Source organism: Ahaetulla prasina, chromosome 3, assembly GCF_028640845.1.
Source record: "Ahaetulla prasina isolate Xishuangbanna chromosome 3, ASM2864084v1, whole genome shotgun sequence".
Classification (NCBI taxonomy): Eukaryota; Metazoa; Chordata; class Lepidosauria; order Squamata; family Colubridae; genus Ahaetulla; species Ahaetulla prasina.
The window spans coordinates 23,039,806-23,065,998 of record NC_080541.1 but is presented as its reverse complement, the minus strand read 5'-3'; the positions used below and the strand labels follow the sequence as shown (position 1 = coordinate 23,065,998).

At 39.1% G+C, this 26,193-nt stretch overlaps 1 protein-coding gene across 1 annotated transcript; it reads right to left on the bottom strand.

The window, feature by feature from the left end:
- Nucleotides 1–324: 324 nt before the first annotated feature.
- Nucleotides 325–25,512, bottom strand: RAD21 (RAD21 cohesin complex component). Its single transcript, XM_058175037.1, has 14 exons — nt 25,356–25,512; nt 16,328–16,494; nt 13,968–14,097; nt 13,437–13,536; nt 12,996–13,102; nt 10,687–10,887; nt 10,121–10,246; nt 8,761–8,883; nt 6,979–7,202; nt 6,172–6,316; nt 5,819–5,970; nt 5,096–5,245; nt 3,119–3,202; nt 325–2,145 (listed from the first exon to the last, which is right to left on the bottom strand). The coding sequence occupies exons 2-14, from the start codon at nt 16,469–16,471 to the stop codon at nt 1,954–1,956; spliced, it is 1,878 nt and encodes a 625-aa protein (XP_058031020.1). The 5' UTR covers nt 16,472–16,494; nt 25,356–25,512; the 3' UTR covers nt 325–1,953.
- Nucleotides 25,513–26,193: the final 681 nt, after the last annotated feature.

Below are 26,193 nucleotides of genomic sequence, written 5' to 3'. Positions count from 1 at the left end.
GTGGCTGTAGTTTAGTAAATGTTAATTTAATTTATAGGTTATTATCCTTGTATAGTGCTAGCAAATTCTTTGTTCTAGTTCCATTATAATCTGAACTGGAGTATTTGTGGACTTCTAGATATTGGGCTACATTGCATTGGATTCCCAATTAACATGATTTGGGGAACTGTAGCTTAGGAACAGCAGAAAACTTGTACTGTGTTGCTTCCAGCATATACGCCTTGATAACTTAGCTTTTCAGAATACTTTTAACTGGTTATTAGCTAATATGGAGATTACTTCTCACAATATAGCCAGACAAATACTAGAGATACTGGCACTATATAATGGCTTAACACAATTTTTATTAGAAAAGTTATACATAACAGCAACTATTTTCAAGAATATTAACCTTGAAAAGCAACAAAAATGAACTAACAATCTTTAACAAGAAACTAATGACCTTCTCTATAATCAAACATTCAAGTTATCTACAATGTTTCTTTGTACAAAGGGAGAAAATAATGGTTGTACAGGCACATCATGTCAAAAATAAAGTTGCAGTAGCTATTTTATACAATTATCTTTTCTCAAGGGTTATTAAAACATCGCAAATTTTAAAACATTCACATAATTTTACACTTGGGCATATAATGAATCTCAGTCCCAAACGTTTAATCATTTCACAAAGTGCCAACATTTAAAATCAGAACCTTTAATATTTTTTTTTTCAATTTTGCTAAGAAATGTTAACATCTATCCATTCACATTCACATGATTTCTGGTTTGGCCTGATTCTAGTAATAATAATAATAAAGTCTTTATTTTTAAAAAAATAGTAAAAAACCAAACGGGGGTGGGGAGGTTGTTTTAAAAGCTATTCAGTGTCCATTATTGGAAAACACCCCATTACAAAAGCTGTAAAGGTAGCCAGGTCTATTAATACTTATTACGCAACAAGATTACTTTTAATAAATGCAAGTTTACCTGCTTCTAAAATATACATCTGAAGCCTGTTGTATTTTTAGGGCCAATGCTCTCCCACATAATTATTAGTTAATTTATACAAATTTATCTTGCTCAAACTCGAGACCCACCTAGTTATTAGCTTCCAAAAACCAAATTACTTATAATCTAAATGTATGACATTTCATGTACATACAATCCCCTAAGAAAGGTAAACGCCTGAAGAGGTTTAATCTCAAATGAGGAAAAGCTTAATCAAACTAGCCTGCCCTCATAGCTACCTGATGCCAGAGGTGGACCACTCTGAAAAGGAATGTAACGTCTACCACCAGAAATCTTTTGCACATGGAGCAAGCCCCAATTTTTAAAAAAACACCACCACTTTTTTTCCTTATGGGTTCCCATTTGCACTTAAGTCCTAGAGCTGCTTCAATTATTCTATAGAAAACATGGCACAGCAAGGACTCCTGCCTACCAGGCACTGGCATTCACCATGGCAGATCCAAAAAGCACCATTTGGTAGTAGGAAGATGACCAACACTGATGCAAACAGCGGGCAGGCAAAAATAACTCATACAAGGAAGAAAGCTCAGAATGTTAGGTCTATTTGGCAAATCAATCATGAAATAAAAAGTTGGCCATTATTGGGTCTTCTGGAGTTGATTAAAATAATATCTTGGTTTATTAAGATATTGAAAAAAATCATTAGTCATAGTTAGATGCACCATTATTGCACAAATCTGCTTTGAATTGGGTTTTTTTTTAAAAAAAACTCTTCATGAAGATCCTTGAGTACTTTCTCATCTCTGCGACTGGAATTCAAGTCATCCAGTGCAAAAAGGTTACTAGAAATGCAAAAGTGGTAAAAGATAATAGAAACCCCGCCCCAGACACAAAAAATCGATTACTGTACATTGACAATGAAACCTAAATTTCTTCCCTTATGGGCCCTGCACATGGGACAATGTGTGAGCACTAATGATGCTAACTATACAGTAAGCCAACCATTCAAATAATATGGAATCTGGGACCAGGAGTTGCAATGATATCACTATATGGCTCTTCCTGTGTCAGCTCGATAGCTTGTTGCTTTTTCAGTACCAAAAAACTGTAGAATTTTGCTGCTGCTTGTTTGCGGTTTGTATTCCGACACAACTCAAGCAAACTAATAGATTTTGCTCCAGTCTTGGCAAGGGCTCTCTGAAAATACAAAAAATATTTAACCATTATAATTTCCAACTCTCATTCTAAATGTTTGTTAATGCCAAGCAATCACAAGAGAACTTATACAATACTCAGTACTGGAAGAGCTCCTCCACCCAGTTACGTCTGAAAAGCTTATATCAGGGGTGTCCAACCATGGCTATTTTAAGACCTGTGGATTTCAACTCCCCAATCAACATAGATGGCTGGGGAATTCTGGGAGTTGAAGGCCACAGGTCTTAAAGCTGCCAAGTTTGGACATCCCTGGCTTAGATCTTCAGGAGACGAAGATAATCCAACATTTAGAGAAAGAGATTATGAAAGCCTTTATTGAATTAAGAAAAACACACTAGAACCAAACACACAACTCTCAAATTAGGATAAACAAAACTACTTCCACGTAAGAGGGATTCACAAGCTTCAATACAGAAAAATATAAGAAAGTCCTCACTGGAGCCTTAATGAGTAAGGATGTGCAGTCCTGGCTTTTTTAAGGAGATACCAACACAATGCTAAATCTCCCCGTAAGCCCCTGAAACATCTTTCCACTCTGGATCCAAGTAGCTGTCAATCACTGTTGCAAAGTATCTGGGCAGTCTGAATGGATTGATTTAAAAATGTCTAAAATCAGAGGGATTTGTGTTCCTGACTCAATTTAGGGATTACTTCCCCATATTAAATTTCCTACAATAGTTGCTTCAGGGGAAACGTAAGTAAATGGGTTTTTTTTAATTTTTCTATCTAATTATTGGTTTATCTACCTCAGCAGTGGCCCTTCAGGGTTTCAGACTAGTTTTTCTAACTATATCCAGAGTTCCATGTGTGCAAACAGAGCCCCAGTAAGGGTTAATGTCTCTGTGTTTTGTTTGTGGGCTGCCTGAAAGTATCTAGTTAGCCAAAGAAGAAGTTAATTAGTGGGCAAATTATATTCAAAAATATCTCTTGCACATTATCAAAAATGAACTAATACCTGAAGACCATGAAGCATCTGTTGTGTTCTCTTGTTCCATCGTCGTTCCTCCTGATCCTGGTCACCTCCAGTACCATCTTCTTCCTGAAATGAATTGCATTGATGAACAGACTCAGATAATACAATTAAACTTCTATCCTAAAAATGCTCAAGATCTTAAAAAAAACAAAACAAAAACATTTGCTCCAGGAAGCTGCATAAGGATACTACAAAAGTAGCAGCTTTGTGATTCTTATGTCCACCTAACTTGTTCATTGTATACAATTGGCTGGCCACTGTGAGAAGCCCAAGTTTTTTTTAAAGAAAAAAAGTTTCTCCCAAATTGAGCGAGAGCAGCAATTAGTAAATGCAACTATAAAGTCTTCACATTTTCATTCAAAAATTGTGAATTTTATATAAATCAGTTTTCTCCAGCTTACATACCATCTGAAGAACTTAAAATCAATTCCCAGAATTCCCAAACAAGTGTGCCTTGTTCAGATTTCTGGGTGTTGAAGTCCATAAGCCCAGGATCAGGAAAACGGATACAGGTTGTGAATACCAAATTGTTTAGACAAAACCAATGGAGAAAGTTGTGAAATCCTGGATATAGGTTAGGTTAATGAGTAGCAGATAAGACACTCCTGAACTTAACTGCAAACTCAAAGATGTAAATCAGTCTTTCATGGTGGACAAAACAAATCCCTACATACTAAATCTGAGTACAGAAACAGAGAAAGGACTATTAGAAAAATATTAGCTAACAAGGTATTACACAACTGTAACATTTTAAACATTTCTTATAAATGCAGTTGAACAATATACCTTTTATATTCACAAAATATATATTCTATTATATATTCTATTCTGCGCAGAATATATTATTATATATTCTATTCTGGCGCAGAATATATTATATTCTGCGCCAACTCAGTAAGCTCAAACTGCCCAAGGAGCTGCTGATTCAGTTCTACAGAGGAATTATTGAGTCTGTCATTTGCACCTCTATAACTGTCTGGTTTGGTTCTGCAACCCAACAAGAAAGACACAGACTTCAGAGGATAATTAGAACTGCAGAAAAAATAATTGCTACCAACCTGCCTTCCATTGAGGACCTGTATACTGCACGAATCAAGAAGAGGGCCATGAAAATATTTACAGATCCCTCACATCCAGGACATAAACTGTTTCAACTCCTACCCTCAAAACGACGCTATAGAGCACTGCACAACAGAACTAGACACAAGAACAGTTTTTTCCCGAAGGCCATCACTCCCTCAACACTGTCAAACTAGTTACTAAATCTGCACTACTATTAATCGTTTCATAGTTCCCATCACCAATCTCTTTCCACTTATGACTGTATGACTATAACTTGTTGGTGGCAATCCTTATGATTTATATTGATATATTGATCATCAATTGTGTTGTAAATGTTGTACCTTGATGAACGTATCTTTTCTTTTATGTACACTGAGAGCATATGCACCAAGACAAATTCCTTGTGTGTCCAATCACACTTGGCCAATAAAAATTCTATTCTATTCTATATTGACCATCAATTGTGTTGTAAATGTTGTACCTTGATGAACGTATCTTTTCTTTTATGTACACTGAGAGCATATGCACCAAGGCAAATTCCTTGTGTGTCCAATCACACTTGGCCAATAAAAATTCTATTCTACTCTATTCTATTCTATTCTATTCTATAAGCAATATGGAAAAATAACAATGTACAAGATCGTTTTCATGAATTTTTAAAGTCTAATGAAAAAATAAATTAGTGCAATATTTTGTAACCAAAAAGTATGTAGAAACACTGAATTATTACTGAGTTCAACAGTGACTCAATCTTCCTTCCTTCCTTCCTTCCATTACTGCATTCTGGACCAGTTGAAGCTTCTTAGTGGGTCTCAAAGGCAGCCTCACAGTGTTCACTGCAGTAGTTGAACCAAAAGGTCACTAAGAGATTACTGACTGCTATAGATCCAAACTTACCTCCTCCTCCTCTTCCTCCTCCTTTTCCTTGTCTTTTTCTTTTTCTTTTTCAGGCAAAAGCTCTAGTTCTGGAATTAGTTGACATATATTCTGAGGTTCTTCAGGAGGCAATTCCACTGGGGGCATTTCTATCTGTTGTAATGGTTGGGGCTGATGAGAGAAACATTAGAGTTTAATAATTAAAACCAGACTTAGTAACATCTTATTTAAAAACACGGTTTTTCAAAATCCTCACATGTAACCTATTTCCTTTATATGAATGTCTAGATATACCCATTTATTAAAATCTGTTCAAGAATTTTGTTTGCATCCTCCCCAATGTTCAATTTCATGGGGAAGAAAATTTTATATTGCTAAGGAGAGCATGTACAAAGAAAGCACTTACTTAAAATTAATTAAAAAGAATAGATGAACTCCACTGATATACCCTGATATTTTGTTAAAACCACTGAGCAAAGCGCTATAAAGTGATCATATGTTTTTGTTATTTTTTCCACTTATAGGGAATATTAATGAAAGGATAAGCAAATAACCAATGAAACTGCTGAAAGGTCATCTACTTGTGCCAATTTACACTACTGGAAATTGGATAAATGACTCCCAAATAGACCTGTCTTATTTCCTTATGACATTTGGTATATTGTTTTGAAGTCATTAAGAGATAAACATTATCCTTTATTGTTCGGCAATGTATCTATATTTCAAACACATTCTTTTACTCACAGGGAGCACAGGTTCTGGTTCCACTTGTACAGCCTTTCGCTTTACACCTGTCTGAGGTGGAGGTGGTGGCATGACTGATTCATCTAAATTGGTCCTACTGCCTTCCATCATGGATTCCTGCAGGCGACTCGGCTCTTCTAAAATGGGTTCATCTATTGCAAAATAAAAACAGACGAGTTACTATTTTTCTCAATGCTGGCAGTCCTTTCTATCTCCACAAAAAAACAAATTCTTCTTTTAACCCAGAAGGTAGCAATGCACATCAAGCAAGTACACATTTTGAACATTAAGCTGCACAGCTTTTTAAGCACATTTACTGAACAGTCAAAAACCAAGCTATTAAAGGCACAAACCAATAACATTGCGTTGCTGGTCTTCTCGAGGTACTTCTGGATTCTCAAAATCTTTAAGGAACTCATCCAGATTATCAGCTTCCCCACCTTTCCTCCTCTTTCTAAGATCTTCTGGTACAAGAGGTGTAAGACAGCGAGTAAAAAGCTTCAAATAAAAAAAAAGTAAATTATATTTTCAGTTGACACAGCTTTGTTCAGGCAGTTCAAGGTTAGTCTAGCATCAGACTGTCTTCATCTAGATACCAAAATAGATAATAGGCTCATATGCACCAACTATGAAGTTAATTACTATAAATTGATTAGAGGTGCCGCACTTTAGGGAGCTGAGGGACACTGAGGTTTGGTATAGCTTTTTATTAGCTGTGCTAGTCTTTTGGTATGGCCTTCCAGGGCGCTTAGGAGGGCATCTCAGCCTTCAACCTAGTTTGAGTATAGTTCAGTCTAATTAATTTTATTCTGTGTTTTCATTAGTTTATGGATTTTTCACTTCTATTCCTTTGTTTTTATTTTGTTGTATATATTGCTTACCTCTCTCTTTCATGTAAACTGGTAAGAGTCCTAACAGGTTTCACATTCTATAAATGTGAAGAAGGACAATGCCTGATTTGCACAATTTATTATTAGAAAATGTAATAGTTTCTGGCAGCCTGTCCCAAACTGATGCAGTCCAAACCTTCTTACACTTTTGGGGGAGTTCTAGGAGTTGCTGTTTTGACATATCTTAGGTGACCAAAGTGGTAAAGGATGGTTTAAGATTATTTGCAATAATTATTCATTATAAGTTTTCCAAAATCTAGTTCAACTCACCTTCAGCAGCCTGTTATTCCAAAGAGGTTGAGCAGGAAGAGAGAAAAGTTTTTCAACACCTCCAGTCTCTTTCCACATCATTAATTTCTTAGTAGGAGGTGCCAAATCCAGTGTGGTGACAATGTCAGAATAATCACTTAGTTGGGCTCTGATGGTCTTGCTGTCCAATTCTTTCACACTGTCTACAATCAGCTTTCTCTTCCTCTTTGCTTTGGTTTCTTTAACTATTTGGGGGGAATGTATTAGACACCGGTCATTACAACAATGTGCATTTTGATAATTAAATTATAGTATAATTTTAGTTTATTTTACAAGGAACACTTTCAAAATCTGCTTAAGATGTTTTTACCTAAGAATGATTGTGTTATAATATTCAGAAAATGATATACTGCCACAATTCTGGTAACATGAGATATTTGTTAGAAGCTTCAGTGAGGCCATTTAAAAAACTACAAGCTCGAACTTTTTCAATTTATTTTCTACTTGTGGAAAAAAAATTCTTACTAAAATATATATATAAAAAAGATAGAACTACAACCTTGGGAATGAGAGTAGATGCTTATGGACTATCCCTACAAATCACCCAAGAGAAGAATCAAGCTTTAAGTGGGAAATTATTTATACAGAAAGGCACATTGTAGTCTTAAGAATCAAAAAGACCACAAGTCCTTTATAACAATGTAAAGAACATTATAAAATGTACATCTAACTGGAACAATATGGACCAAAGAGGACTGTAATCAAAAGGTTTTACTACTTTACTACAAGCAATCATTTTATTTTAAACAATTTCGAGATGCAGTTTTAAAATAGCAATTGGTCTAGTGGTTAAGGCACTGGGCTAGAAAGCAAGAGCCCATGAAGGCCAACTGGGTGACCTTGGGCCAGTCACTCTCTTTCAGTCCAACTTACCTCACAGGATTTTTGTTATGGGGAAAAAAGGAGGAAGGTGTGTTAGGTATGTTCACCACCTAGAGTTATTTGTACAAGTAATAAAGGTGGGACACAGACACACATATACACACAAAATAAAACAAGAGCTTCTTTTGACTAGGTGACTTTGGGTACACATCTATATATGTTTTCTCTGAAGGAAAACTGAATAGTTTGCCATTCCTTTCTTCCAAGATGTTTTGTTTAACTTCCTGTTCTAGGATGTAATGCTGTGATTTCTTCATGGTCTTCCATCCAAGTACTACCAGATCTGACTATGCATAACTGTCTGAGATCAGCCAATGCTGATTAGCTCTATTATTCCCAAATTTATCAATGGTTAGAAAAGATCTGCTGACAATCTATGTAAGGGGTGGTGGTGAACAAATAGAAAGCGTAACTGGGATCTATCAAGCTACAACATATGTTTTCATTCAATGCTAATCTTATGTGGAAGGTGAAAGCTGGCCAGTGAGTGTGAGACAATATCCTGGAATCTTGCCTAATACCATCCTCATTAATTGTAGTTATTCTATCATAGAAGAGGCATTTGCCTGCAGGTGTCATCTTTAATACTTCATTGCAATTACTAATTAAAAATATAAAACTTTAAAGCTCTATCACTACCAAGTGATAAAATAGTTTCATATATAAAGCAACAAAAACATTCTATGAATGCACATATACATAGTGATTTACTTTTGCAGGTGGACCTACTTAAAACACAAAGGCTGATCTTTTATGAAAATTACACCATCAGAAAAGCTTAAGATTTTCCTATGGTGGAAAAAAAAGGCAATAGCAGTGACAATAGTAGGCATACTACATACAAAAACAATTGAAATTTACCAGTGATATCAATGGGCTCTAAAGCAAATGCTTCTTCTTCATTCGGAACCAGTGTCGTCTGATCAGTCATGGTTGGCAAGGGTTCCACTGGATCTGCAGAGTCTGGGCTATCTGGCCCTCCCACTGTGAATTAGAGAATGAAGTAAGTTTTTGAAAGCATTTTGGAGCCACAATATAAAATACAAGTCAGTCGCCAAAATTATCTTCCATGGGTTAGAGTCCCTCTCTGGATCCTTTCTGGCTAACATGAGCTATAGTGGCACAGTGGTTAGAATGCAGTACTGCAGGCTACTACTGCTGACTGCCTGCAATTTGACAGTTAGAATCTCTCTAGGCTCAAGGTTGATTCAGCCTCCCATCCTTCTGAAGTCAATAAAATGGGGACCAATTGTTGGGGCCAATATGCTGGTGCTGTAAACTGCTTAGAGAGGGCTGTAAAGCACTGTGCAGCTGTATATAAATCTAAGTGCTATTGCCTCATTCTGTGTCAGATGAGTATGCTCATTTGTCATTGGCTTGTTTCATTGGTTTTTTTCCCACTTTTGGTAAAGGTTAGGAGTTGATAAATTGACCTAGAGTCAATTACAAGGCTCTCTATAGGCATTTTTATCCTACCATGTTAATATGAATCATAATATACCTAACCAATCCAGGCATTAAAGGGTTAACTTTTTTATACAACCACTCATTCTATCATTTTTTTAGTCATTCCTTACAATATGATTTTTTTCTCACTCATTTAGTATTTCATAGTACATCATGCAAATTGAATTTGTACATTTTTCTTTGGGACTTTTAAAAATGGCTCTTTTTTAATCTATGCAAGTATTCATGATTGCTTCAAGATTTTCTTCCTTTGATTCATAATGGGCTACTGGTCCTATCTCTACAAATATGGGAATATTTATATTGTAAGGAAAAAAGGATGAAATTTCCCAACCATTTCTAGATTGCTTCACAAACACACTAACCATCTTATTCTGATACCACCTTGTTCACCATACTAAAATGCTCTCGTAATGTGCAAAGGATGGGCGATAATAGGAAGAACTATAACTGGGGCTAGGACCAAGGAAAGGTGAGCAACTGGCAAGAACCATTTTCCACTGATGAAATATTGGTCATGAAAACCAGTTAGGATGAGAGAAAAAGAGGGAAGTTAATCCTTGCCTAGGAAAGTACCAACTTTTAATCGCTCAGCCTTGATTAAGTCTTGCCCATAAGATAGTCCTTTAACAATTATTGGCACAATACTAATGATATAGAAAATATAGGTCTGTTAAGCATGCCATTCCACCCATGAAATGCTATCGTTGACCGAGCATTTTCAAAAACAAAATACAACTGTTTAAATATTCACTTGAGGCATTATCATCATCATCCATATCATCATGGGGAGGTTGCTCCGGCAACATTACTCCCACTTCTGAAAGCGCAGGTGGGTCATCAAATATTCCTTCTTCAGTGTTGCTGAGAAGTTTGTCAACTGAAATAACAAATCAAGAAGTTAAGGTTAGAAGCATAAATCTTCTATCAAAATGTAAGACTATCCTTGCTACAGCATTAAAAGACAGAACTTTTTCAACAGACTATCTACAACCATGGTGCTCTCTGAGCTTATCTGTAATGGTAATTGGGACTGTGAACTCCATCACTAAGTGACACTGTCTAAGTATAATACGTCAACTTATGACAGCAGTTCCAACATTCCCACTTGCCATAGTTGCCTTTATGGATATAGATATAAAAATCTATGTTGCGCCATGAGAAAAAAAAACCTACATCTTTAGTTAGACCTTTTTAGCCATTATTGTACAGGTAGTCAATAACTAACATCGACCTACATCTGTTTTGCTTAACAATGGTTCAAATTAACCATAACTTTGGAAGAGGTGCTTTATAGCAAGATACAAATTAATTACATACCCAGGATTCCACCATCATTTCCCTCTCCAAAATCATCCTTGTATTGGTCTTCATATTCCAAGTGATTAGATTTCTCATTAAGATGACTGGTGCTCTGCTCTGGCTCCAGCAGAAGGTTTGAAGTACTAGAGCTTACCAGCATGTCATCTGGAAAAGCACTACCTTCTCTCATCATTTCACGATCATCCATGCCAAAGTCTCCTTTAAAATTAAGGGGAAAAGAGACAGGTATCTTCAATTACCTGTTCTATGTTATTTTTAATTGCAACATTATGTTGCTCTAATTTTTAATTAGTACACAGATTTTTTTTATGAATTGCAACAATCAATACTTAAGATATTATTTTTTTCAGTTCATTTTGTTTCATAAATATTCTTTATTCCAGTTATTTCACTAATGTAGTAGTCTTATAAAATATGTTCCCAAGATTAATAAATTATTCATATTCCTTGACACTGAAATTTTTCTCCAGTCTGTGCTTATGAAATAATAGCTAACTACTTCTAATGCAAAATTATCAGAACACTAGTATTGCCATTAGAATGTATACGCATATGTGGAAGATGTGCAAGCTTTTATTTACATACAAAGATTGAAACATTGTGAATTTATAACTGTAGATTCTGATTAAACTTTATTCCAGAGGTCCTGCAATCAGCTCATTGACTATTAATTCCTTAAAACAGATGCAGAATAATGAAAATTGTCCATGCTTGGTGAGGCACTATATTTATGGATTGTTTTAAAAACAAGAGATGGATCATTAAACACATTAACAAGACCCTGGCCACTGCTTTTTATTATATGTTCTTGCTTTGGGAAATTTTAGATTAAAAATAGAGAATGAATGCTTTAAATATATTACTTTCACACAATTACATTGACTGTAAAGATACACAAACATTACTTGCAAATAGAAAAAAATGATCAAATGAATACTGTATGCAGTTCCGCTGGAATAAACACTTAAACTCAACTTAATAGATCACTATGTAGCAGACTTCAAATCTGATGAGGAGTAAATTTTTATTCGGGCATTCCCCAGCATGTGAAATTGTCTGTCTGTCTGTTTGTCATAAAGTTTGCAAGGCAATTTTATTTTAACTTTATGACAAATATGTTTAACACTAAAGCATAAAAGCATAAATATGCAAATCCCAACATTCATATTGATTTACACATTTGTGTAACACCATCATTACACAATTGAAGTATATTGATGCTAATGGAATGTTTTGCCTCATATGCATAATGATGTCATTATTCAAAGGTCATAAATTGTTGTAATGTCATTTTTTTTTTGTATTTAATGGACATTCAGAAATAACCAATGGCGCTCCCAGAAATGGGCCATTAAATGAACTTTCATTGTGAAGTTTAATTGTTCAAGATCGTCAGCACTTTGTAAGCATTCCTCAAACCAAGGAGAAAAAAAAGGCTATGCTTATTTATGGTTTATTAAAATGCCAAAGTATTATGTTTATTTGTACAGATAGTCCTTGCATTACGAGCATAATGGAGCCTGGTCATAAAGCTTTTACAACTTTTCTGTGAAGGTTGTAAAGCAACCACTGCAGTCTTGTAGAAAACTGGAAGTAAATGTGATCACGTGAAGTGGGGCGCTGCAAATGGCTGTAAATGTGGCCCACCTGTCAAACACCCGAAGTATGGTCATGTGACTGTGCAACACCCCCCTCCCCAAATCATTGAAACTCCAAATTCAGGTTATAGATACCCATCAGGTAGGTCTGTGTAACTCTGACCAATCACTAAATGACAGACCGTAAGTCAAGGACTTACCTATACATCCTAACATCTATATCAGTGATGGCTAACCTTTTTGCCACCGCGTGCCAAAAGCATGGGGAGTTCTGGGGGGTTGCGCACGCGTGTGCCCACACCCATAATTTTATGCGTCCCACCCACCCCTGCACATGCCTGTATGACACCCCCCCTGCGCTCTCCCCCGCTTTTGGCACATGATGGCATGGTGGACCCGGTAGGCCGGTTTTTCACTATCCTCAGGCTCTAGAGCCTTTCTAGGAGCCTGGGGAGGGCAAAAACAGCCTTCTCCACCCCCGTCGGAGGCCCTCCGGAGGCTGGAAACAACATGTTTCCTGACTTCCGGTGGGCCCAGAATGCCCGAAAATCAGCTGGCCAGAGCTGAGCTCACGTGCCCACCAATATGGCTCCACGTGCCACCTGTGGCACACATACCATAGGTTCGCCATCATGGATCTATATCAAATGATTTTGTGAAAATACAAGAAAATAAGCATAAATCCTATTTAAAACATGCATGCTTTACCAAAGTCATTTTCCTGAAGAATACTGATGTTTCCCACTTCTTCTCGCATTGTAATTTCTTCCACTCTGCTTTGATTCAAACTAAATTGTTGAGCCACATCAATATCACTTTCAAAAGACATAAAAAATTTTTAATTAGAAACCATTCTAGAAGACAACCAGATATTAATCTTCAGTTAATAAAGTCACTTTGGTAAATTAATGAAAAAAGTAATACTTTTAATATTTTAAAATCCTATAGATTACAAAACTCAAAATGTTATTTATCACACACATGTATTATCACAACGTATCTTTCAAAAGAGTAGAAATAGCCTTTTTTCTAACCAGTAGAATGGATATTTTTTCCCTGTTTGTTTTCTCCTCCAATACAGCAATGAGGAATATGGGTAATCTACAAATATCTCAATAATTATCTTACAATCAAAAAACAAGTGCTTACTCTAAATCTGGCAATGGTTGATCAAAATCATGAAATTCTTCAGGCAAAGTGATAGCGTTGTAAGCAGCTTCTCTATTTTCCTCAGGCAAATCAACCACACCTAAAAAAAATTATATGCTCTTAAGGTTGACATTTTTAAAGAAAATATCTTGGCACCCTTAAGACCACATTAACTGTAGCATATATTTTCACAGACAATACACTATTCAATAAAGTAGAATAGGATTCAGTCATTATACATAGATTGTAGTTGGCGATAAAATTGATTTTAAAGATCAGAAATGAAACACCCTGACTTTATGTCAAACTGGATTCAAAGAAACCGCATAAGCACAACTATTCCAAAATAACTGTCAAGGCTCAGTTAGATCCAGTCATATTACAACAGTCATTATAACAGTCAGATTAATCTAGGGGAAAAACACATGGCACATATTTTATTATATTTAAAAGATTATACTCTAAAGTAAACAAAATGATACTGTTCATGAACTAGTAACAGTTATATAAAAACAAATATGCATCAAATACCTGGACGAAAAGCCATCTTTATTTTAATGAATGCCTCATTACAATCTGCAAGGAGGTATTTAGCTTTCCTGTGATAGATTCTAACAACTCCCAATAAAAGGTGTCCTGAAGTTCGAAGTGCCATCTTCACCTGAAAAATTATTTATAATTAATTGTAATTAAGAAACAAATAAAAAGGCAATTCCTTAAACTTTCACATCCTATTTAAAGTTTTAAATTAAAACACATAAATTCTTTTATTGCCATTCAGTTTATCAAATAAGAAGCACTTTGCAATGTCAAACATATTGTACTATCGAAACTATGAAATGACTTAAAAATTGATTAATTTATGGTCATTTGAATTGTTATCTTAGTTGTCTATCAATATTATTTTATCTTTCTTTTTCATACACAATTCAAAGAGGCCAGTATTGCTAATGTTCCTGCCTATTTTGCCCACAAAACACCTGGGAGAGACACTGACCGGCCCACGGTCAACCATCCGGCTTTCAGGTCCAAGGGATGCCTAGAACTCTCTTGGTTGCTAGGCCAGCACCTTAACCACTATGGCACACCAGCTTTCTAAACATAAATTTATTTAAACATTTAAAAAGCTGCCCAACTCTTTAAATCATTTAAATATGCCATTGACTCTGGGCAGCAGCATACAGATTAAAACCACCATAGCAGTACATACCCCAGGATCAGGGGTGAAATCCAGCAGGTTCTGGAGAACCGGTAGCAGAAATTTTGAGTAGTTTGGAGAACCGGCAAATACCACCTCTGGCTGGCCCCAGAGTGGGGTGGGAATGGAGATTTTGCAGTATCCTTCCCCTGCCACGCCCACCAAGCCACCCCACGCCAAGTAACATCCACAGGACTGGTAGTAAAAAAAATTGGATTTCACCACTGCCTAGGATATATACCCAGTCAGATTAGAACAATAATTCTCACATTACTAGCAGAGCTCACTTAACCCCCTGCCCCAAATGTCGGGGGAAACAGCCAGGTTTTCAGAGCCTTTCAAAACAATAACAAAGACCCATAAAAATGGCATTGTTTAATAGAAATATCCAGAGTGCATCTTTCCTGATAGAGCAGAGATATAAAATGTTATTGAGAAAGTAGTTGGTTTACTGATCTGAAGGAACATGGAAAGAAGTGGACCTCTTTCAGTCAAGATTCAAGCCTGGCCATAGCACAGAGACTGCATTGACCATGTTGTTGGTGATCTTTGGCAAGCATTTTTATATAATAATTATACAAATTTACTGGCTGTTTCAGAAACTTTTAACCCATGCAAATAAATCAATACTGGTAATCTGCTTCACAGAAAAATAAAGTTAAACAAAACTGCATCAAAGAAAAAGTTAAGAAAACTTTTTTTTGGGGGGGGGAGGTGGGTGGTCTCTTTTTCTTGCTTTCTTGCTTATTAATTTTAGCATAGTCTATAAAAGTACAAATTATATATTCAGCCCAATCCTTTACTGAAGACTTCAGAAAATAATGAAACAACTTATAACTATTAAAGAAGTCAGTTTCTACTATTCTAGATAATGCTTTATTTAGTGCAAATTGTTAACACCATATGTGATAACAATATGGAGCTTTATTCTCAGAGTATATATAAATATAAAACATTTTTTAAAAAAAAAAGCAATGCTAAAAAATTAAAAGTAAAACAAGTCCCAGGGTCTTGCTTAAATATGTTTGTTAAATCTGCATGAGAAAACACAGAACAACAACTAACCATGGTAACTAAATGGTACTCATTGTAGGTGCAATGTAATTTCTCAAAGTAGGAAGGAGATGAACAGGAATAAGCTCTCTCATTCATATCTTAGTTGAAACACTCAGATATAGCCATTTGATTACAATTCCAAACTAAACCCTAGATTTATATATTGATAATACTAACAAGATAGGGACATGGTGGCTCAGTGGCTAGGATGCTGAGCTTGTCGATCAAAAGGTCGGCAGTTCAGCGGTTCAAATCCCTAGTGCCGCGTAATAGGGTGAGCTCCCGTTACTTGTCCCAGCTTCTGCCAACCTAGCAGTTCGAAAGCACGTAAAAAATGCAAGTAGAAAAATAGGGACCATCTTTGGTGGGAAGGTAACAGCGTTCCGTGCGCCTTTGGCATTTAGTCATGCCGGCCACATGACCACGGAGATGTCTTCGGACAGCGCTGGCTCTTCGGCTTTGAAACGGAGATGAGCACCGCCCCCTGGAGTCAAGAATGACTAGCGTATATGTGCAAGGGGAACCTTTACCTTTACCTTAATACTAATAAAATAATTCAATAATGCCCCATTTGGATGAATGTCTGCTTTTATACCAATTTCTCATATACCACAAAATGTAATCATAAAAATAATACCTTAGGTGAGATGATGCTCTCTACGCTACTTTCCAAATTGCATTCAAACACATGGGCTTTGGTTAGCTTTTTGTCCCAATGGGCCGCCAGCCATATTTTAGCTAGCGGCCCTCGTTTGCTCAGGACAAAGTGAGCATAAAACATTGTGCCAACACTCTATGCAGAACCTGTTAAAAAAAAAGGTACATTAAACATAATGTTACAGAGATGCACAGTAATTCCAGTAAAATATTTCATACATAATATAGGTAAGTATTAAATGCATGCTCAGGTTTGGCTTATTGTCACCCATTCACAGCCCTGGCAAACAGTCACACTCAAATTATTTTCAACTGAACACTTTAGAACAAATGGAGACCCAATGAATCTAAAATAACAGCAAACCTTTATTGTTACAACATATTTATTTTCTCTTTCTCTCCCATTCACACACACATATACTCATCCACACTTAGCCATGTCCTTCTCAACTAGGCTGCCAGCTACTGACCAGAGCGATAAAAGACACCATGTCTGGATCCAAAGACAACACAAAGGCTTCAGGACCCCTTTTATCCCTCAAAGTCCTAGAATATATTGAGAAAGCCACTCTGATCATACAAAAGAAATCACTAAAAATAATGTGCCCACTCCACATGAGCATACTAATCCGGATACTTTTAGAAGACATTATATTTTGTATTTGGAAAGAGGTGCATAATGTGACTAACAGATCCAACTCATAAGCAGAACAGCAGCTTCATTAAGCTCAAGCTGAAGATTCCAAGTGGCCTTCAAGGTCAGTTATGTAACATAAACTATAATTATCCAATTGACAGATAACAAGAGTGTGATTATCATCAGTGTGTCCCTTCCTATGAATGTTTTCCACCTGCTCTTCTAGAAAAAGCCATAAATCCAGGAATATCCTAGATTGCAGATCTGTTCTATGCGAAGAAACATAATCCTATTGAGAAACAAGATTGGTTTTGTTTTTCAAAGAACAGCCACTTCACCTTGTTTCTATGCTTGTTTCGCCCCACCTATCCTCTATCTTCAAATACCGTATCAGAATGTCCACATCTCCTAACTGAATCTCAGTTTATGTCTTCTCTCTCATCTTCTGCCACCATTGCTATCTCTTCTTCCTGTTTCATCTTTCAATACACCAAGAATCCACTTGGGATTTAAAACAATCCTATCTGGTATATTTGTTCCTCTATATTTCAAAGGTGGATGAAGAATCTGATGGAACTGCCTTCCAAATCTCTGAGAAACTCTCTGAGCACCAAAGGATCCATCAGTTAATTGGTGCATCTTCCCTGGGAAGATTGTTGGCACAGATCAATTTCAGACTCACAAGGAAGAGAGGAGACTAGTTACAATGTCCCTGCCAAACGGAGGGACAAACTGTCTCTCACCTGCTTCAAGGCAAAAACCAGATCTAAAGTGTACTTGCAACATGTGCCCCACCTGTGTTAGGGTTACTTGGTATATTCATCTCACATCATTGCACGTTCTATTTTGCTGCACCACTCCAGAAATTCTCCCTCCCCCTTCTGGCTTCTAAGACATGAAACTGGCAGACAATCTCTTTACTGCCACTTCCGTTCAACTTCACACTATATTTCTTACCAAATATGAGACTGAAATGGAACCACGTTGCCACTCAGTTTGGGCCTTCAGTGACTGATTCCATTCATCCAACAGGGCCAATGCTACAACCATTCTTTCCCCATTCCCTCTGAAGTATTATACCACCGAACTGTTTTAGGGTTTCTTTCCTCTTTGACTTTATCCAATTATCTTTTTTAATCCCACTTTCTTCCTCATCAATCTTCCATAAATAATCACCTTCTCATTGGATTCTATGTATTATTTCTACCTTATTAATATTAACAAATCAAAACAGTATTAACTATTTAATACAGGATTAACATTTATTATGATAATTATTCTGTTTCCATGGGAGCTGAAGACAACTCTTATGGGCACTGCTCTTGTCTCTTACAGCATCAAGCAGGCTCAAATGTGTCCAGTAATGGTATATAAAGCATCTCAGAATCGTTTTGTGATCGTGATAGGTCTTTGATCATTTTGAAACTGTTTTAAACATAACTGTTTTAAGCTCAAAATATTTCCAAAATGGTTAGTTTGAGCACAGAACTGACTCAAATTTGTTAGATTCTGCATAGCCCTATTGAAAATATTTGTATTTTTTAAAATGTTAAATTAGCATTACTTCATTGGGACAATAGAACAGACAATTGCCTTGTCTACCCTCAGAATAAGATTTGAATACAATTGTTCTGGGTGATTTTAATAATTTATGCTTAGGCTTTGGGTCATGAAGCTATTTCAATTAGAAACTGTCTGACTAACAGCAGAAATATGCTTGTCTGCTCAGAGGATGAAACAGGTATTCTGGATATGAGACAATTTACTGATGAAAGTGATTTCACAGTAATAAAGAAGCATAGTGTTGGAAATCCAACATAATTCGATGAGTTCTGTACTGATAATTTTCAATAGGTAAATTAGGTGATTTTAGAATTGTGAAGCATGAAAAGATGAACAAAACATTCATTTCTAAGTGGTCTCTCGCCTGGTTTTCCAAAGATCTTTAAGTTGTGAATCAGATCAGATGATGCCTATAAAACTATCAGCAAAGCCGGCTGTGAGCATGTTACAGTAGATAATCACACACTCTACACAAGCAGTGAAGGCAGCAGAGAACTTACATTACTACCTCCACTGCATCTGCAAATATCTATACTTAACAGAGCTCCTTCAAATCATATAAGGATTATTAGCTATTAAGGAGCATTAGGTGTTCCAGAAAGGTTTTCAGACCTCAGAGACTGTTTTGAAAAATTTGCAAAGCACTAAGAAATTCTAATCCATTTTCTTCCTAATAGTTTAAATGGTAACAGTTCAGTGATAAACCTTTAAACCATTTTTTCTTGCTGTAAATATTCCTAAACATTTGGGACAGCACTATGGTCTTCTCCTATTTGCAGGCAACTTCCAAAGAATATTAGAAAATTGCAAATTGATCTGGTCATTCTATCTGAAACCAACAGAGGGAATCATTAAAAGAGAGAGAGAGAGATGTCACTCACATCTGCTTATCTGTTATGGAATAAGGAGAGGCAGTACAGTTAGTCAACTTATGACAACTGAGCCCAAAATTTCTGTTGCTAAGCAAAACATTTGTTAGGTGAGTTTTGCCCCATTTTACGACTTTTCTTGCTACAGTTGTTAAGGGAACCACTGCAGATGGCAAATTAGTAACACGGTAAGTGAAAATGGCTTCCCCATTGATTTTGCTAGTCAGAAGGTTGCAAAGGGTCATCAAAAATATAAGTCAGTTGCCAAATATCTGAATTTTGATCATGTGACCATGGGGATGCTACAATGGTCATAAGTTTGAAAAATGGGCACGCCACATTTTTCAATGATGTTGTAACTTTGAACAGTTACTAAATGAGATGTTGTAAGTTGAGGACTACCTATACAAAGTTTAAATTAGTGATGAATCCTAGTAAGACGGCAACATGTTGGGCAAATGTCTTACAGGTTTGGCAATTGATAGTACACATGAAAACTGTTATGTATTAATGCTGTACCTTTAAATATTTGAGCGGGAAATCAGCACGTTGCTGATTGGTCAAAACCTCCAACAGAACTATATAAAAGGAGAGGGTTTTCGCCCAGCCTGTTGCTGGGTTCACCCTATATTAAAGAGCTGTTGTCACTACCCTGGTCTCCAGCCTCGTTACTTCCCGAACTTAACATTGGCGACGAGGGTGGGATCTCGAGGCTAAGGAGAACCAGAACCGAGCTGAAGCACGATAGTTCCGAACCCAGCAAACTCAGGGCAGAAACGCGGAAATGGCAAACACGCCACCCGCACCGTACAACCCGGTCAAGGAGAAATGGGGAACGTATGACCCGCTTCAAAGCTTAGAAGCCAACGAACTACAGGATCCCGGATACCGGCAAAGGGGCTTCCTTCTTAAGCCATTGTGGGCCGGAGGCCATCGAGATTGGGGAAGCCCTGGCAGAGCCAACGCCGATACAATCGGTATCGTGGCCGACTCTGCAGACTTTGCTGAAGAACCATTTCGCGCCGGCGCCGTCCAAATACGTGCAGCGGTTTGAATTGAGAACGAGACAGATGGAGGCGAGTCCATCGGTGACTACATGGCCGCTTTAAGAAGGCGTCCAAGGACTGCGGATACGAGACCTGGGCGAGGTGCTACTCGAGCAACTCGTCCGAGGGGTCAAGGACATCCGTCTGGCGGCGGCTGCTAGCCAAGAGCAACCTGACATTAGCCAACGCCTGGACGAAGCCAGAGCACACGAAATGTCTACTAAAGCAGCAGAGACCCTGCAAAGCCTCTTCAATCCAAGGCGAGCTCAAAGCCAACGCCAGTACACCAGGAGGAGATTCAGTCCGAATCCGACGGTGAGGGCGAGGATGAGGAAGGGTCTGCCGGACTGAGAAACGCGACTTTGAGGACCGTGGCGAGTGCGGAAGCTGCGGAGGGCAGCATCAGCGCCAACGCTGCAGGTTTAAAGACGCAACATGCCGGTGTGGGAAGAAAGGGCACTTAGCTCAGGTCTGCAGAGCGCCCAACCTTCCCGCCGAAAATTCAAATCGGCCAATCAAAGCGGAACCGGAAAGGCGGCCCGCGATTGGTTCAAACAAGAAAGGCGCGAAGTCTAACCAAACGACTGTCATTATAGGCCGCGCCTCAACCAAAGTGGAAAAGAAGATTTTCACAAAGCCCAAGATCGAGGGAGTACGGTGCAGGCTTGAAGTAGACACGGGATCAGCGATCACCATCATGTCCTGGGACACTCTGGCGAAGTCGCTGCCGTCCGTCGCGAAGCGCCATCTGCAAGCACAGCGGCTACGAGTGCACGACTACCAGGGGAATCGCATCCCTGTTCGAGGGACCACCTCCGTCCGAGTCGAGTATGGTCCACATAAAAAGACCCTGCCCATCACGATCGTCGAAGGAACTCTGCCCAGTCTGTTGGGACTAGACTGGTTTCGTGCCCTGGGCATGGGAGTGACTGGCATCTACCGAAGTGACTGTAACCTGAAAGACATTCTCTTTAACGAGTTCGAAGATGTCTTCAAGGACTGCCTGGGCAAGTACAAAGGGACCCCTATTTCCTTCAACTTAGACCCCCAGGTAGCCCCCATTAGGCTTAAGGCGAGGAGAGTCCCTTTTGCCCTAAAACCAAAAATTGATAAGGAGCTGGATAAGCTCATTAATCAAGGGATCTTGGTGCCAGTCGATCACGCAAGGTGGGAGACGCCAATCGTCACCCCCATAAAACCGGACGGGTCAATTAGAATTTGCGCTGACTACAAGGCGACGCTTAACAAAGCCTTACAGAAAAGCGCTTACCCGGTTCCCGTAGTGCAACACTTATTGCACTCTTTGGGGCAAGGGCAAGTCTTTGCAAAGTTAGACTTGGCCCAGGCCTACCAACAACTGCCAGTAGACGCCTGCACAGCCGAAGCCCAAACGATTGTGACGCACAGGGGTGCCTTCAAGTGCACCCGATTACAATTTGGGGTCAGTGTGGCACCAGGGCTGTTCCAAAACCTGATGGAACGACTACTGCAGGGGCTCCCAGGGGTAGTTCCTTACTTCGATGATGTCCTAATTTCAGGGGAAAACATGGAGGAACTGGGGGAGCGGTTAAGAAAGGTCTTGAGCATTTTCCGGACAGCCGGGTTAAAAGCCCAGCCGAATTGCTAATGGGACGGAAACTCCGGTGCCCACTGGACCGTTTGAATCCCCATTACACACCAGAGGGTTACAAAGGAAAACTAGAAAAGACCAGGGAAATGAGCATAGGCGACCCGGTGTGGGCTCGAAACTATGGGGACGGCCCTAGTTGGCTCACAGGACAAATAATTAAAGTAACTGGCCCAAAATCATACGTGGTAGAGCTACCCGACAACAGAGTGTGGGGGCGCCACATAGATCAGTTAAGGAAACGAATAACCGACCAAACTGAACCAAATGAAACATATCATGATCAATACCAATTTGATTCCACAGCCAACAATGACCCGGGGGAGGCGCAAGACTTAGCTGAGGTCCCTGAGTTCCAGCGACGCCATCAGGTTCCCGAGGGAAGCGGCAGGGAAATTGAAAAAAGTAATCCAAGGCCCGATGGCCAAGAAAAAGAGTCGGCCAATAATCCGGAGCCCGTTGGCCCAGAGAAAGTGCTGGGAGGAGAAAACAGCCCCTCCGACCAGCTCAAAACACCACCCAGAACTGAACCGCGCAGGTCAGAAAGGACTAGGAGACGCCCAGGTTATTTGCGTGACTACGTCGAAAAATAACATGTAAATAATTATGTAAAATAGGCAAAGTGTTTTCTGGGAGGGGAGGAGTGTTATGTATTAATGCTGTACCTTTAAATATTTGAGCGGGAAATCAGCACGTTGCTGATTGGTCAAAACCTCCAACAGAACTATATAAAAGGAGAGGGTTTTCGCCCAGCCTGTTGCTGGGTTCACCCTATATTAAAGAGCTGTTGTCACTACCCTGGTCTCCAGCCTCGTTACTTCCCAAACTTAACAAAAACCCCTAGTTTTTGATAAGACACCATTGTGATCTCTACAGCATCTCATATACTGATTCTACAGAAGCATGAACAGATAAAATTTAGCCTTTGTTACCTGAAAAAAGTTCTTGCTTATACATGGGCAGTATTCATGAACATTGGATGTACGTTTATAATTCCAACAAGTTATTAAAATGGAGTTAATCCCTGGAGAATTTCTGAATTTGTTGGCAGAACTAAATCAAATAGAGTACTGTATTTCACTGGGCAAAGAAATTGTTTCTTAAAAGTATGGCTTCCAATTATTTATTCTGCTTTTATTCTTCTACATAAGGTAGAATACATACACAGAAAAGAAAGGTGAGCCTTCCTACATATATTCAAACAGATGCCTGAATTTCTTTCTAATTATTCTCTCCACAATTAATACATGCTGAAACCCAAAAGGTTGTTTAAAGGCGTTCACGAAGGCTGACCAAATTAATTTTCTTTGAAATACTATGTGCAATAGTGGGCTCAGAAGTGTATCGTAAGATTCAGCCTAACTGGTAAGTGTTTATATTTCATTATTTTCTAACTTTAGAGGAAGAGGTTTGTCAATTAAGTTATCAATTACTTTTCCTCCTAGACTGTAAAAGTGGGGCTCACCTCTCTAGTTTGGGGGTGTTCCTGAATCCTACTTCTTCCTTTTAGACATAGTCATAGATGATTCTGTTAGTACTAGTACCAACTTTGAGCCTACAAGTCAAAGCAGGTTCCTAGCCAGCTTATCTGCTGCAATTTATCCATTTGATTGAGATACCCTTGGAAATAGTCTGGAAGCTATAATGGATATAGACTACTGCAGCTAAGCTATTGACTTGAAAGCATACAGCATTTGCTCTACACTTGTGCTAAAGATCTACCTCTGTAACCGTCTTCCTACAAAGTCAATGACTGCAAAGGCTTAAGCAGACAGGTTATATTTAAGAGTATCTCACTTCACATATTTGTAACTTGCCTTCCCTCCAGATACTCAAGCTAGTAAACAGGACTCCCTCCTTTGTTTTCACCTCTAAAAGTAGTCACCTTGCCCAGGGATGTGACCAAACAGAAACTACTAGAGGCTATGGATGGAGTTGAACCTTGGTTTCCTCAATGCAAACCCACCACCTTAATCACTGCATCATATTCACTCATTACACGTCTCTTAATAATTTGGAGAAATCATCCTGTTCTCTAAACCAAAAGATGCTGGTTTTTATTTGGCAATAATAAAGAGGGCTTTCTCTAGGGCCATAACTGTCTTGTTAAATGCCTGTCTTCACTGCAGCGGTTGGTACCTTTCATGTTATACTTCCTCAGCCATTAAACTCCCTGTAAAATTGTGTCCTTTCCCAGTCTATTCATACCACTTTTATCCCTAGCTTTTCATGTCTACAAAATCACCGAGTGGGGCTCAACTTTTTCCAACAACTTGACATGACTCCACGACACCCTGAGGCTTTTCTCTGACAAAGTCTCTCTCCACACAAATCCAATCCCTTAAGAAACTGGGCTTCAAGGCTCAGTTTTATAGGCTAGGAAGCCAAGCCCAAATATTTCAATTTCCCGAGCAACAGCAGCAGCCCCAAACCAAAAGCTAAGTCAAATGAGCCTTAGTCCTCCTTAGAATTGCTCTACCTCCGTCAAAGCACGAGTCAATCTTTAAAAAAAAACAACAACCCAAGGGGAAAAAAGTCCCCTTGTTTAAAAGAAACAAGGAAGAAAGAAAGAAAGTCTCTTAACTGTAACACGAGAAAATAACACGAGAAACTGACACCCCACCCCACCCCCGGATAGGTCAATTTCGTCTTGCAACCTTAACACACCACTCAAAAGGCTTTTCCGCAAAGGATCTCGAGGGTAATTTACACATGGAAATAACTGACACAGCACGAGCCAGGAAAGGCTCCTTGATCGCGCAAAGGATTCCCCAGCCTTTCGCCTTTTTTTTTTCTTTTTCTGAAGCCTTGCAACCCTCGGGGAGACAATGGATTTCCTGGGGGCAAAAGAATAACTGGGAGAAACATTTCAAAAAACTACAGTCCTATTTCACAAGTTCTCTTTTTTGGGGGGGGGGTGTCTCCATTCCAGTTCGCTTTTTGAGGAAAGAGTTCAAGCTTAAGGATGGGGCAGCCCTTTCTCAGCCCTCGCTTTATTTCGAAAGGAACAACGGCCAGGCGGAACCGAGAGGCTTAAAAAAAAACAAAAACCAGAGAGCAAGGAAAAGCCCAGCCCGCCGAAGCCGGGGAACTCCTTCCCAGCTCCGGTCAAAAGCCGTTAAAGAGCCATTCTTCCCTCAGCCTTTTCGCAGTGAGCGGGAGCCCGGGGGGGGGGGATTAGACCCAGGTCGAGGCCTAGCCTCGCTCCGGCTGCTACAGGAGCCGCCCCCGCTCTCTTCCCACCCCCGGCCCTTCCAGCTTCTCACCTCGAGTCCTGCGTAGCTGCCTGAGGGACCGGGCTCCAAGCGCCTCGGAGAACCGCCGAGGCCGCTACCGCCCGCCCGCGGATTCCCCCACCCCCCTTTTGCCTCTGAGCCACTCAAACAAACAAGATGGCGGCCGCTCCTCTTCCTGCCGCCCAAACCAGCCGTTCAAAATTCGGCAGGATGTTTACCGTTTAAAAAAAAAAAAAGGAAGGAAGGAAGAAGAGTCAGAAGGGCCGTGGTGCGCCTGCGCCGACGTCAGGGCGTGCACGTTCTCATGCTCGAAGAAGGGACTGGGGGGGAGAAGGGAGAAGCCACGCACAAGGCGAAGGCAGCACGCACCGGTCTCGGGTTCGACGCTGACCAATGGAAAGGACGAGAAGATTGCTTTCGGCGTCCGATTGGCTGAGGATGGAGCAAGGGCCGTCAGTCATAGGAGGGACTATCTTTATCATAAAGCGGCACGCGAGCGGACGACAGTAGAGATGTTGAGTCCTGTGATGTTCCTAACTGCTTGCCGGGGGCGGGGGGCGCGGGGCGCGGGGAGGGAGGGGGCCGCGGATGGCGGATTCGGGGACATTCGCAAATATAGGATATTTTTGGCTGTTACTTTGTTCAGTGTTCCCTGGAAACAAAAAAAAGAGCACAGGATTTTGCATTAGCAAAATATCTTGCATTAAATAATGCATTTATTTAATTAACAAATTAATTTAATTAATTAAATAAAATCTTGCATCTTTAATAAAGCTTTCACAACTGGTTCCCTTCCAAAACTCTGGTCTCTAGCCACAGTCATCCCTATCTTCAAAAAAGGAGATCCCAGCCTAGTTGAAAATTACAT